Source organism: Lotus japonicus, chromosome 5 (assembly GCF_012489685.1).
Source record: "Lotus japonicus ecotype B-129 chromosome 5, LjGifu_v1.2".
Classification (NCBI taxonomy): Eukaryota; Viridiplantae; Streptophyta; class Magnoliopsida; order Fabales; family Fabaceae; genus Lotus; species Lotus japonicus.
In genome coordinates, this window is record NC_080045.1 from 14092155 (window position 1) to 14106426 (window position 14272).

General features: G+C 42.3%; 2 protein-coding genes across 2 annotated transcripts; both read right to left on the reverse strand.

Annotated features, from left to right (window-relative positions):
• Positions 1–1212: 1212 nt before the first annotated feature.
• On the reverse strand, positions 1213–1563 carry LOC130719124 (S-protein homolog 2-like). The gene has a single exon (XM_057569762.1). The coding sequence runs from the start codon at positions 1561–1563 to the stop codon at positions 1213–1215; it is 351 nt and encodes a 116-aa protein (XP_057425745.1).
• Positions 1564–12432: 10869 nt separating this feature from the next.
• On the reverse strand, positions 12433–12911 carry LOC130716946 (S-protein homolog 29-like). The gene has a single exon (XM_057567008.1). The coding sequence runs from the start codon at positions 12909–12911 to the stop codon at positions 12492–12494; it is 420 nt and encodes a 139-aa protein (XP_057422991.1). The 3' UTR covers positions 12433–12491.
• Between the last annotated feature and the right edge of the window lie 1361 nt (positions 12912–14272).

Consider the following 14272-nt stretch of genomic DNA (forward strand, 5'->3'; position numbering starts at 1 on the left):
TCATGGTGCGTTCCCCGCCCAAGGTCAGGTTTCCTGGGCGAAGGCCCCTGGGGCCTCTCCCAGTCCAATTTTTGTATGAAATTACATTTTCATCTTAAGTATATAAATATTTATGAAAAAGTGTGGTAATTGTCGAACAACCAATTATCACAAAGTTTTAAACTATTAAGTAATTGATACATGGACTGGGAGAGCCCCTAGGAGGCCTACGCCCAGGGGTTACACGCCAAGCGGCGGTCGCCAAGCCTAGAGATTGGGCCTTCTCCAACGAGGCCCAACAGGCCCAACCGAGGCAGTTACGCATGCTAGGCTCAGCTGATCCCAAACTATAAATGGGGAGGGGTTACCATTTGTAAGGGACTCTTGACACATTTGCTAAATAATACAAGAAATTCAGTTATTCTCTCTCTAACTTTCTCTCTCTAAGTGCAATCTCTCTCCACTCTAGGGACTACACCCTTTCTCAATGTTCATGGCAAGCACAATACAAGAATTATCATATGTGTAACGTGTCCATCACCCAAGATCCGACTTGGGTTTGAAGGGTGAACAATACATAGGCCACTAACCATCTCCTGAAACTCAACAATTTATTAGAAGAATTGAAGGCGGACATGAATGAACTCTAGATCATTTTTTACTAGTCATGGAGGCTTTAATACCACGGCAGAAACCAACTATCCAAAATTCCTAAGCATGAGTTTTGTTGGATTTTTCTACAAATTGTTTTATATTTTTATAATTTTGAATTCGCACGTATATTTCTGAGAAAATTAAATAAGTAAATCCAAAAAAAGTATTCGAAGCAATCCTACTTAATTAGCCCCACAAACTCAACAAATATAGTTTATCTATAGGATATAAGGAAGACTAGAATTTACAAAGACAGTTTTTTAAATAATTGTTTATGAATCTTCAGTGAACATTATCTACAAGGGAGGAAAATATATACTTTTTAGAGATAATAAAGTAAGAAGTTTGTGAAAGTAATAATCACAGGAAAAAGAAATGTGACAACATATATGAAAATATTATTCTATTAGTAGATAAAGTACTACATTTATTCATATAACATGTCTCGCCATGTTTACTAGTTTTTATTTTATTTTTCTTTCAGGTGGTAAACTAATAATGGCTTGGAACTTCACCATGGGATTTTATTAAGCCAGAATTTAAATCCATCGTAAAAGTACGCTCCATCTGGTCTAATACTCAGATAGGGTTTATATCCGCGATAATCATCTTTTTTGTACTATAAACCCTAAAACTCTTTTGCACATTATTCCATGCAAAGTCACACCAATACAAAGTAGTACCCCAAAAATTATCCTGGAAGGACCACTCTACATACTGTCCACTGTGAAGATAATGTTGGCCAAGATCATCATCCCCTGAATGACAATGGACAGAGAGTTGAGTCCCCGCCAAATTATTTATTACACGCACTGTTTTCTTCAACGGATATTGAAAACTATCAACATCTTGACCTTGCACAGGTACTATCAAACTGCATGTTGCAATAATAAGCAACACAGGAAGTACTATACCGAACACCTTCAACATGTTTATGAGATACTAATAAACATACAACTTATATTTCACCTCCCCCTTTAAAGGATCACAATATATCTATATATATAAGAAAATTTCATTGACATTTAGGGGCCCGTATGATGGACAGGATAAGTAGACAATATAGTATAACAGTAATCCTATCCTGCTGTAATATGTTGTCTGTTGCACTGCACCGGCATGATATGATAACATTATCCTGTCCCTTACCCTATCCTGTGCTATCAATTATATTAACTAATCATAAAAGAATGTCAAAATCTCCAACAAAGAAAACTAAAATATTACAAAGTTTAAGTAAATAATAATTCCTATTAACACATTGATAAATAAAATGTAAAAACTAAAATAAAACTAGGTAATATATAATTTTTTTATTTTTACTAAAATATTTAAAATGTATATGTATATATATTGTTTTGACTTTCATACTAATAACAATATTAATTAATTCTTTTTGTTTTACAACAAAAGATAATATATTGATAGAAAGATTGTTGGGAACAAACTCTCCCAACTAAGGACAAATTAATATTAATTAATTCTTACCAATTTCTTTTTAATTATATTCCTAAACTATTATATTATATCAATTCAGTTAATGATATTATTAATTAGTTATTAATAATATTTTAAATCATTAATTATATCAAATAACAATCAAAAAGTTTGTCAATTGTCACATATGAAATTGTAAATTATTAAACATTAATATTTTTTTTTGTTAGATGAAGAAAATTTACATTAAATTTATTTAAATATTAATAATTAATCAACATAATTTTTTTAAAAATAACCCAACGAAAGAAAGTCAATGATATATTTTTAGGGTGAAGTAGTGGAATATCCTTGTGGATACCAAAGCCTGGACGTATCCCATTGATTTATGGTAATCCAAGATAAATCTCTTGTGTGCTTTACTTACTTTAGTTCTTTTACTCTCATATCTAATTCGTTGCACAATCACCTCTACAAAAAAATGTTTCAAGGAACAAGCACTTGTTTGAAGCAGTTTTTTTTAGTTGACACAATTCAAACCCCATTTCTAGTGTCTTTGTTTTATTTCTCGAATAATAGAAAAAATAATAATAAAGAGATGAAAAATGTTCTATCCAAGAACATAGAGATGAGGTATAGTACCTAGAGTGTAAGGATCGTGATGTGAGATTCCTAGAGAGAATGAGAGCGTAACCTCTTTAAAGAGAGAAAGTAACTGAATTTCAATCTTGTTATTTCTCAAATGAGCTAAGAGTCCTTTACAAATGGTATTCATTCCCTATTTATAGATGTGGAGTTGGGCATGGCGCCTTTGGTCCTTCCTAATGGGCCGGTTGGGACTCTGGGAAGAGACCCAAGTCCTTGGTCCGCTCGTCGCCTTGAACTGGCATTCCTGGGCGAGGGACCCTGGGGTCTCGCCCAGTCCACAAGTCCACAAGACACCGAGCTCGAAGCATAAGAGCTAAGTGTGTCTTTAAGCAGAAAGACTAAGGCGACAATCATGAGAAACTAATTGATGCTAAAACTTAGAGTCTAATAACGGAGAACAATGGCCAACATGGCTCAATAATTAAAACTTCAAAAATTAACATTTTGAACTTCTTGCTATGTTCCCCTGGCGAATCAAGTCCAAAGGTGGACTTGTGGCGATGGCGCTTGGTTCGCTCGCCATGTCCCAGTTGCGCACGTGCTCTGAATCGTGATGTTTTGACGCGTGTTGAGCCTGTGCCACGCGTAGCGCCCTCGAGTGGTGCAAAGGTCAGCAAATCTGCGGAATCTCAACTGCTATCCTTGAAACGTCCCTTCAAATCACAGTAAAACCTGCCAATTTGAATTCGAATAACTTTTCATTTAATGCGTTGCCCCTGTTTCCCGAAATCCGCGCCACACTCCTTTGAGTAATCATTCCACCTCTGCCATCATGGGGCACGATTTCCAAACCGCTGCTCATCCCAACTTTTAAATTCTCCCTCACCCCTCATTCACCATTTCTGGAATCCTTACAATCTGTTAAAGTTGACAACCTTGCGCCCTTTCCCCTTTTCATCCCTATTCTTGCCTTTAGCAAAAATGACTTCCCAACGCTGCACCAAAGGATCCTCTCGATCCCGCAGCGCCGCTCCCGCATCTCCTCCTTTGGTTAACTCTCCTTCCCCCGGAGTACTTCCCCTTATTAAGAGTGAAATCAACGCCTTCTGGCGCCGGGTTTTCGCCACTCTGCCCCCGTCCACGAACAAAACCCCTACTCAAGGAGCCATCTGTCAACCCTCTAAGCAGTCTTCTGACGAGTTCGTTACTGAAACAGCCCGCCAGGCAGGTGGGCTTTGCCACGAGAAGTCTCTCGAAGATGTTCTCGTCACCGGGCGATGCATAAGCATCCGCCGGCCCTGGCAACATCGCACTGTTGAACAAGGCGTGGAAAAACCCCACTTCTTCTACGTCTACGAGTACTTTTTCCTCGACTTGTGGATCAAACTACCCTTCTCCCCCTTCCTTCGCCAAGTGATGAGGGAAATTAACGTGGCTCCAAGCCAGCTCCATAAGAACGCTTGGGCCTTCATTCGGTGTTTCGAGAATCTTTGCAACGCCGTTGGTCTTGAAGCGAAGGCCGCCCACGTCTTCTATTTCTACGCTGTTGAGCCAAAATCTTTGAAGACCCCGACCCCCGGGTGGATCTCTTTGAAATCTCGTACGGGCCGGCAGCGCCTCTTCCCCTACAAGAGCAACGTCAAGAAGGGACCTGGGCGCCAGTACTTCCGCATAATCGTGCATCCTACTTACCCTGAAGCTTTCACCCTTCGGGACGAGACTGCTCTGTTCCTCTTCTACTAGACCAAGAGTCCTCGCGACGTTCCGTTGCCGTCAGATGTATCGCCGAGTGATGACGATAAAGTCATTCTCAGCTTTTTCGCTGGGCTCCCTATCCTCGAGTGCTCACAGTTGCTTGAAGCCGCTCGCAAAAACATCCTCCACTCATTCCTAGGAGGAATGAACTTTACTGAAGCCGCACTGAAGCGCGCCCTTGCTGCTAAAGCGTTTGAGTTCCCTCCCGTTTTTAACACTAACGGGCTCAAGAGGAAACACGCTGCCGCAGGTGCTGATGTCGAGACTGCCGCTTCCCCGTCAAAGAAGCGAACCAGAGGATCCACCTCGGTTGATCCTACGCTTGGACCTTCAATCGATGCTATTCCTTCCGAAACTGTTGGGACAGCCCCAAATGTTGCTGCTCCTGGGCCTGGCGAGTTGGTACCAGACACCGCCCTTCCGCTAGAGATTGACAAGCTGGCACCGAGGCCTACCGATGACGCTGCTCAACCTTCCCCCACAAGAAAATCCCAAAAATCCAAAGGGGGTGACCCTGACACAGATGGAAAGTCTGGGGTCGTGATTCCGTCGCCCCAAAAGTTGAAAAAGAAAAAGAAAAAGGTCAAGAGAGCCAAGGCCGCCAAAATCGGTGAAACATCTTCTCCTTGCCAAGGCATGGTGGGCGAGGATGAGCCCAACCCCAAGGAGGGCGAGGCGGGACCCTTGCCCCTTCCCAAGGAGACTTTTGTTGGTCAAAGTGCTCCTGAGGGCACTGCTTCTGATTCCCCTCAAACAATCCTTCCTTCTGACCATCCATCCCCACAAGTTGGGGCAAGCTCACCCAGGGCTTCCCCAGTCCACACAACGAGTCGTAGTGATGAGGATCAAGCTCCTGCCGCCTCACCTTCCCCCTGCTCTTCCTTCCCCGCCGTCGGTGATCTGAACGCTGACGAGAAAGGGAGCTCTCCTTCAAACCAGCAACCAACTACTGTCGACTTTATGCTGACTGACCCTTTCTTTGGTAATATGAAAGGAGTTGAAAATCCTGACCTTGATGGTATGGCACAAGAAGCCATCTCGAGCCTTTTGCGCGGGGGGTGTCTCTTCGCCAAGTTATACCAGGATTCAGCTACAGCCGCTGAAGTTGAAGAGCTCCGCCAGAAGGCTGAGAGTTATCGTCTCGCCACACTGGAGGCGTACAGAGAGCGTGACAGGTTGCTGACTCAGGTGGTGGCCCAAACTACAAAGCTGACCAATTTGGGAATCGAGATGAACGATCGCGAGACCGACTTATCCGCCTGTGAAGATAGAATGGAGGACTTAAAGGACGAGTGGGATGATTTGCAGAAGGAGTTGGAGGCGAAGAACGAAAAAATCGCCGCGAGTAGGGCCGCCTGCATTGTTAAGGACAAGGAAATCACATTCCTGCGCAGTGAGTTGGGGTCGACGAACGAGTCTCTCGCCGAGGTGAGGTCTCAACTAGAGACAAAGGCCAAAGCTGTTGTTGATGCAGAAAACCGTGCGGACTCCGAGATCATAACTCTCCGAGCAAGGTTAGTGGTCGGGGCTGCTGCTGAGGCTGTGGAAGAGCACGACCGTGGTTTTTTCCTCGCCAAGGCCCAAGTCCAGTATCTTTATGAAGGAATTAACCTCGGCGGAATGGGAGCCTTCAAGAGGGTTACCCTCCACGGATTGGTCGACCCTAATGACCCCTCAGGCTTCACTGCTGAGTATTTTGCGGCTGCTGAAAACGCAAGGGAAACAGAAAACGTTAATGCAGTTTGAGTATTTTGTATTGATTTATCCTTACCTTTTGTAATTAACATTGCTCCGTGTTATTTAATGGGAGTTAGTCACAATTTCACTTATCCATTTTTTTTTGGTGTTCGCCCCTGTGCCTTTAAGCTTTGTATTTTGTGCTCGTGTAGCGATTTTGAATGTGTGCCGGTGGAAACTAGGACTTTTGCTCAGTCTGGGACTGAGGCTTTTCTTCACACCGATATTTCCCGTAAGAGCAGGTGTGGCCTTTCCGGTTTTGTCCCGGCGAGGACTTACAGTTGCTAGGGACCCAATGGCCATATAGGTTTACCCAGACTTATGCCTAGTTTTATTCTCGCCCATATTTCGGGGAGGTCTCGTTTGCTCATATTTCGGGGAGACTTTTGGGATAAGCAGCTTATCCTGAGATAAGGGGCTTATCCGCACACATCGCCAACGAGAGGTCAGCGATTCGCGCCGGACTTTCCGGAGCAATCCCCATACATCAAGGTCGTGTTGGAATTACCACCTTTAGGGAATTTATCCCACCGGACGAACGTGACAGGTTAGTTGAGTTGCTATCTGGGTAGCAGCGGTTCGCGCCGGACTTTCCCGGAGCGATCCCCAGACATCAAGGTCGTGTTGGGATCGCCACCTTCAGGGAATTTTTCCCACCGGGCGACCGTCGTATTATAGTCGAGCTAGGAGTATTGCTTGAGAATATCCTTTTTGTATTTGATTTCTGAAAGATTTTACATCGAGGGATGCCTCGTTAAAAAACTCCCGTGTCGGAGAAAAGGAGTGCATCTTTATTTTTGGTCCTAATTTTTTGGTTCCTTCGCTGCGTCCTCTCTCCTGCTTCCTACATGCTTCCGTTTCCAGCCCCTCAGGTCAAAGTATCACTCCCATCACCTCCTCTTTCGAGCCTGACGTGCTCGCCACCCACTCATTGTTATTTCAGGGTTGATTTCTTTCCCCGCCCGCCTCGTGGTAATGAGGGACTTCTCCTATCTTGCCTTTTTGCTTGTCGCGCTTGGATGTCCATGGCTTGAAAGCTACCGAACCCACCGGCTTCCAATATCTTGCCTCTCTTTTTCCTTTACCTGGGCGGCGACTCGCGGGGTTCCCTCTCCTCGCCTTCTGCTTGTCCTTAGACAGTTCGCGCGCCGCGTTACCGCTTTTCCCGTTGATCGAGGCCGTACCCGATACAAATAATTAATTTATAAAACTGTAGTAACTAGGAAGTGACTCCTAGGTCGTTTCCCAAGGATTATCGTTCGACACAGATTCAATATTAAGAACCCTAAACGCACACACACTGGGGGGGTTTTGTGATTCAGTTCAAAGGATTAGCAGAAAGTAAAAACAGATTAATATGATAAGTAAAGACGGACGAATCCCTTCGTTCAGTATATCGCTGCTCAATCACGGGTATCTAAAGATCAATTCTTGTTATTAGTTTCCTAGTTCGTGAGAATTAATTAACTAAGCGATAACTAATTCACAGATTCCTAAACTAAGCGATTAAGAATCTTTTACGCCCTAATATGAACTAAGCGAACATACATCATCTTCTAAGCACTATACCTCAAGAGCGCGATATACTTTGCAAAGAAATTCGTTCGAAAGGAATTAGCCTTCCATGGATGGGGCGAATTCAAAAATTATATTGGAGAAGAGAATAGGGATTAAAAGCATAAAACCATTGCAGAGCTCTAATATAACTGAAATTCGAAATTGCATAAAATAATAATGAAGAAGGTAAAAGGTCCTTGTTTCTCTCAGCACAAATCCTTAAATAGGAGCTGAGATCACAAATCCTAATCAAAATCAAATCCTAAAAGATAACAGTAAATCCTAATAAATCCTAAAGATAGAGTTTTAAAATAACAACCTAAATAAGTTTGAATCCTAAAGATATCAAACTTAATTTATTCCGAAATTAAATCCTAATATTTCCTAAAATACAATCTTCACTCCAGCACAATCAAATCTTCATTCCGCAATTCTCCAAAATGCCCTTGATGTCAAATAAAACCTGAAAAATAAACGTAATTAGACCAAATAATATAAATCACTGTCAAGCAAGGTCAATTAATTACGAATAATCATTAATAATGACAAATTAAGGCTATATAAAATGTGTAAAATATTGCTCATCACCCGTCGTCGCCTTGCTGGATGATTCGCTGATCCATTCCCTGAATTGCCACCCCTTTTCTCTTTTGTTCATCTCGCCCTGCATTCAGGAGATTCGGCTTCCTAAACATTGGTAATCCCCAAAGCGTTGGGTCCTTTGGACTCCAGCTAAAGAGGTCGAAATTGTCCTCTACTAGCTTCTCCATGCGCCTCTCTTGGCTGACCATCAGCCTGGGCTCGATCGCCAGCACCCCTCTGCTGAATTTATACGCCTCTAGATCCGCGATCACACCTACCCAACGCTCTTCTGCATGAGCGTCCGTGAACTGTCTATCCTTACCCGTCCTGCCATCTATCCTAACCTGTCTTTGGTTGCTCCCTGACCTTGTTATTCTCCCGTCAATCATCTGCTTCAATCTCCCCTGTCTGTCTTGATTACCTTGGATGACCTCAACCTCATGACACCTGTGTCCCTTGCCAGCTCCCTTTTTTCCATACAGGCTGAGACAGTTGTTATAACACTCTCTCGCCCTCCTCTGATCAACCACAATCTTTCCCACTCTTCCGCATATCAGCGGATATTTCACCGCTAGGTGAGCTGTCGAAATCACTGCGCAGAGACGATTGAGCGTGTTCCTTCCAATGATGACGTTGTATGACGCTACGACCTGCAACACAAGATACCTTACGCGGAGGAGCTTGGCATTTTCATCGACACCAAAAATTGTGTCCAAATCTATATATCCGCGTACCCAGACTTGCTCGCCCGAGAAGCCTACCAACGTTCATGTGTAGGGCATCAAATCTTTGTCCGTCAGTCCCAACTGATCAAATGCATCGCCGTAGATAATGTTGGCAGAGCTCCCCTGATCTAAGAGAACTTGCCGCACATTGAAACTATTGATCCTTATCATCACAATCACAGGATCATCTTTGTGCGTTTTGATCCCCTCGAAATCCGCGGATGATATCACGATATCTGGATGCTGGAAACCAAATGGGGTCTCATACTGTTGCATTGATGTCACTGCTCTTACGTGCCTTCGTCTCGCCGAGGCCGTGTCTCCGCCTCCACCAAAGCCACCTGCGATTGTGTTTATTGTTCCAACTGGCGGCTCAAGATCCTTATTAAAGGTTTCTTCCGCCCCCTTCTTCCTTGTCGCCAGTGTTTCCTTTTTGTCAATGGTTGGCGTGCGGCGGCGGCCATCCCTCCTGCGGTCATCCGGCTGGCGGCCCCCTTTGTACCGGTTTCCCTGCTGCCGTTCTCCATTCCACCGATCGCTGCGGTCATTCATCTGCGATCGCCCCGCCCGAATGAGTCTCTCAATTTCGTTTTTCAGTGTAAAGCAATCCCCCGTGTCATGGCCTGCTGAGCGGTGATACTCGCACCACTTTTTTTTATCCAACGCCGCTCGATGCGGGTCGGTCTCCTTCTCGCCTTCCTCAACTGCGTGGGTCGCCTTGACCTCACAAAGTAGCTCCGTCAAATGTGCATTTAGACTCTTTCCTGACTCCTCTCGCCGACGAGAGTCAACCTGATGCCATGGTCTGTGGCGCTCGAAATTTTCCCTCTTAGGGTACAATGGCTCCTTCACCGCCTCCTGTCCTCACCTTCCTGTCTCGCCTCTTGCTGCCCTCCCCTCTCTCCTTACACTGTTTTCCTTATGGAGATGCGTCCCTCTGTTCGCCATCCTTCTCCTTTTTCGCGCGCCTTCACTTGAAAGCATCATCCTCCTCGTCCAGAATGTAGGTGTTTCCTCGCGCGCGGATCTCTGCCATGGACCGAGCTGGCTTACGGCTCAATTTGCTATTCAGCTTCCCTGGCTGCAACGTACGCGCACAAGTGTGCGGCTCTGATTCCTCAATCTTGACGGACGCCGCACTGAATCATTTCACGTACTGCTTCAGAGTCTCACCCTCGGACTGGCGGACATTGTACAGATCCTCAATTGTCACCTGCTTGGGTTTACTGGCGGAAAACAGGACGAGGAACTTTGATGAGAAATCACGAAAATTCGTGATCGATCCTCGGGGTAGAGTTGTGAACCACGCCATGGCCGTGCCTTTGAACGTAGCTGGAAACATCCTACACTTTACAGCGTCGGAAGCGGCACTAATTACCATTTTTGTGTTAAAGTACAGCAGATGCTCCTTGGGATCAGCTTTCCCGCTATACGTCTCAAGGACAATATTCTTCATGTTATCCGGGATAGCCACCTCCCTCACCGCCGCCGAGAACGGTTCAACTTCAGCCACGGCTTCCGCTTCGCGTTCCCCTTCATCCTGTTGCTCGTAACGATAATATTCCAATTGTTCCTGTAAGTAATCGTTTCGCTGCCGTATATCATCGATGCTACGGTCCAAGCGCCTCCAATCTTTTCCGGAGATCGGTGCTTGAGGTGCCGGAATCTCCTCTTCCGAAGCTCCGGGGGAATGCACCGGTGACCTCTGATGCTCCGGTGAAGTTGGCGGAGAAGGTAGTGGAGGCGTTGGAGAAGGAGGAGGTGGAGGTGGAGGTGGTGGCGGAGGAGTTAACTGATCGGTTTCTTCACGGTGAACCTACTCGCGTCCGGCCTGCCTCTCACGCGACGTGGAGGTGAACCGTGTTGCCGCGCCTGATCTTTGTCGTGTTGCCGACGACGTGTCTCCATCGATCGAAAAATATAAAAATCGAAGAAGATCACACAGAAAATCGATCTTCTCGAGATCAAATCGCAATCCACGTAGTCCGGGAATCGAAATCTACCGATCACCACAGACGGCGCCAAATGTTCTATCCAAGAACATAGAGATGAGGTATAGTACCTAGAGTGTAAGGATCGTGATGTGAGATTCCTAGAGAGAATGAGAGCGTAACCGCTTTAGAGAGAAAGTAACTAAATTTCAATCTTGTTATTTCTCAAATGAGCTAAGAGTCCTTTACAATTGATATTCATTCCCTATTTATAGATATGGAGTTGGGCCTGGCGCCTTTGGTCCTTCCTAATGGGCCGGTTGGGCCTCTGGGAAGAGGCCCAAGTCCTTGGTCCGCTCGTCACCTTGGGCAGGCGTTCCTTGGCGAGAGACCCTAGGGTCTCGCCCAGTCCAAAAAATAATGAGGGTTTTTGCTTGATTGTGTACACAATGGAAAGTAAAAATATGATTTTTGTATGAAATTACATTTTCATCTTAAGTATATAAATATTTATGAAAAAGTGTGGTAATTGTCGAACAACCAATTATCACAAAGTTTTAAACTATTAAGTAATTGATACATGGACTGGGAGAGCCCCTAGGGGGCCTACGCCCAGGGGTTACACGCCAAGCGGCGGTCGCCAAGCCTAGAGATTGGGCCTTCTCCAACGAGGCCCAACAGGCCCAACCGAGGCAGTTAAGCATGCTAGGCTCAGCTGATCCCAAACTATAAATGGGGAGGGGTTACCATTTGTAAGGGATTCTTGACACATTTGTTAAATAATACAAGAAATTCAGTTATTCTCTCTCTAACTTTCTCTCTCTAAGTGCAATCTCTCTCCACTCTAGGGACTACACCCTTTCTCAATGTTCATGGCAAGGACAATACAAGAATTATTATATGTGTAACGTGTCCATCACCCAAGATCCGACTTGGGTTTGAAGGGTGAACAATATATAGGCCGCTAACCATCTTCTGAAACTCAACAATTTATTAGAAGAATTGAAGGCGGACATGATTGAAATCTAGATCATTTTTTACTAGTCATGGAGGCTTTAATACCACGGCAGAAACCAACTATCCAAAATTCCTAAGCATGGGGTTTGTTGGATTTTTCTACAAATTGTTTTATATTTTTATAATTTAGAATTCGCCCGTATATTTCTAAGAAAATTAAATACGTAAATCCAAAAAAAGTATTCGAAGCAATCCTACTTAATTAGCCTCACAAACTCAACAAATATAGTTTATCTATAGGATATAAGGAAGACTAGAATTTATGAAGACAGAGTTTTTTAAATGATTGTTTATGAATCTTCCATGAACATTATCAACAAGGGGGGAAAATATATACTTTTTAGAGATAATAAAGTAAGAAGTTTGTGAAAGTAATAATCAGAGGAAAAAGAAATGTGACAACATATATGAAAATATTATTCTATTAGTAGATAAAGTACTACATTTATTCATATAACATGTCTCGCCATGTTTACTAGTTTTTATTTTATTTTTCTTTCAGCTGGTAAACTAATAATGGCTTGGAACTTCACCATGGGATTTTCTTAAGCCAGAATTTAAATCCATCGTAAAAGTACGCTCCATCTGGTCTAATACTCAGATAGGGTTTATATCCGCGATAATCATCTTTTTTGGTACTATAAACCCTAAAACTCTTTTGCACATTATTCCATGCAAAGTCACACCAATACAAAGTAGTACCCCAAAAATTATCCTCGAAGGACCACTCTACATACTGTCCACTGTGAAGATAATGTTGGCCAAGATCATCATCCCCTGAATGACAATGGACAGAGAGTTGAGTCCCCGCCAAATTATTTATTACACGCACTGTTTTCTGCAACGGATATTGAAAACTATCAACATCTTGACCTTGCACAGGTACTATCAAACTGCATGTTGGAATAATAAGCAACACAGAAAGTACTGTACCGAACACCTTCAACATGTTTATGAGATACTAATAAACATACAACTTATATTTCACCTCCCCCTTTAAAGGGTCACAATATATCTATTTATATAAGAAAATTTCATTGACATTTAGGGGCCCGTTTAATGGACTGGATAAGTAGAATATAGTATAACAGTAATCCTATCCTGCTGTAATATGTTGTCTGTTGCACCAACATGATATGATAACATTATCCTGTCCCTTACCTATCCTATACTATCAATTATACTAACTAATTATAAAAGAATGTCAAAATCTCCAACAAAGAAAACTAAAATATTACAAAATTTTAGTAAATAATAATTCCTATTAACACATTGATAAATAAAATGTAAAAACTAAAATAAAACTTGGTAATATATAATTTTTTTATTTTTTCTAAAAATATTTAAAATGTATATGTATATATATTGTTTTGACTTTCATACTAATAACAATATTAATTAATTCTTTTTGTTTTACAGCAAAAGATAATATATTGATAGAAAGATTGTTGGGAACAAACTCTCCCAACTAAGGACAAATTAATATTAATTAATTCTTACCAATTTATTTTTAATTATATTACCAAACTTTTATATTATATCCATTCAATTAATGATATTATTAATAGTTACTAATAATATTTTAAATCATTAATTATACCAAATAACAATCAAATAGTTTGTCAATTGTCACACATGAAAGTGTAAATTATTAAACATTAATATTTTTTTTTTGTTAGATGAAGAAAATTTACATTAAATTTATTTAAATATTAAAAATTAATCAACATAATTTTTTTTAAAAAAAAACCCAACGAAAGAAAGTCAATGATATATTTTTAGGGTGAAGTAGTGGAATATCCTTGTGGATACCAAAGCCTGGACGTATCCCATTGATTTATGGTAAACCAAGATAAATCTCTTGTGTGCGTTACTTTCTTTAGTTCTTTTACTCTCATATCTAATTCGTTGCACAGACACCTCCACAAAAAAATGAAGGTATGAAAAATGGTAGAAATGGGGGGGTTTGAATAATGTTTTCAGAATAAAACTTCCACCTTAAAGATTTTAGCAAATCTTTCGAGAACAAATAAAGTGCTTAAGATAAGAGATAGAAAAGCACACAAGGATTTTATCCTGGTTCACTTGATGAATCACTCAAGCTAGTCCAGTCCACCCGTTAAGGTGATTTCTTCCTTCTTGGAATTAAGACAATCCACTAATCAGGTAATTGTTACAACTGCACGTGAAACCTACAAGTGACTAACAATACACTGACTTAGCTCACACTAAGATTCACTCTCTTAGCCTTCTCTAGGATCCGATCAACCTTGATCTCCTAAAGGTAAACTAAACAACTGTTTAAGAAAG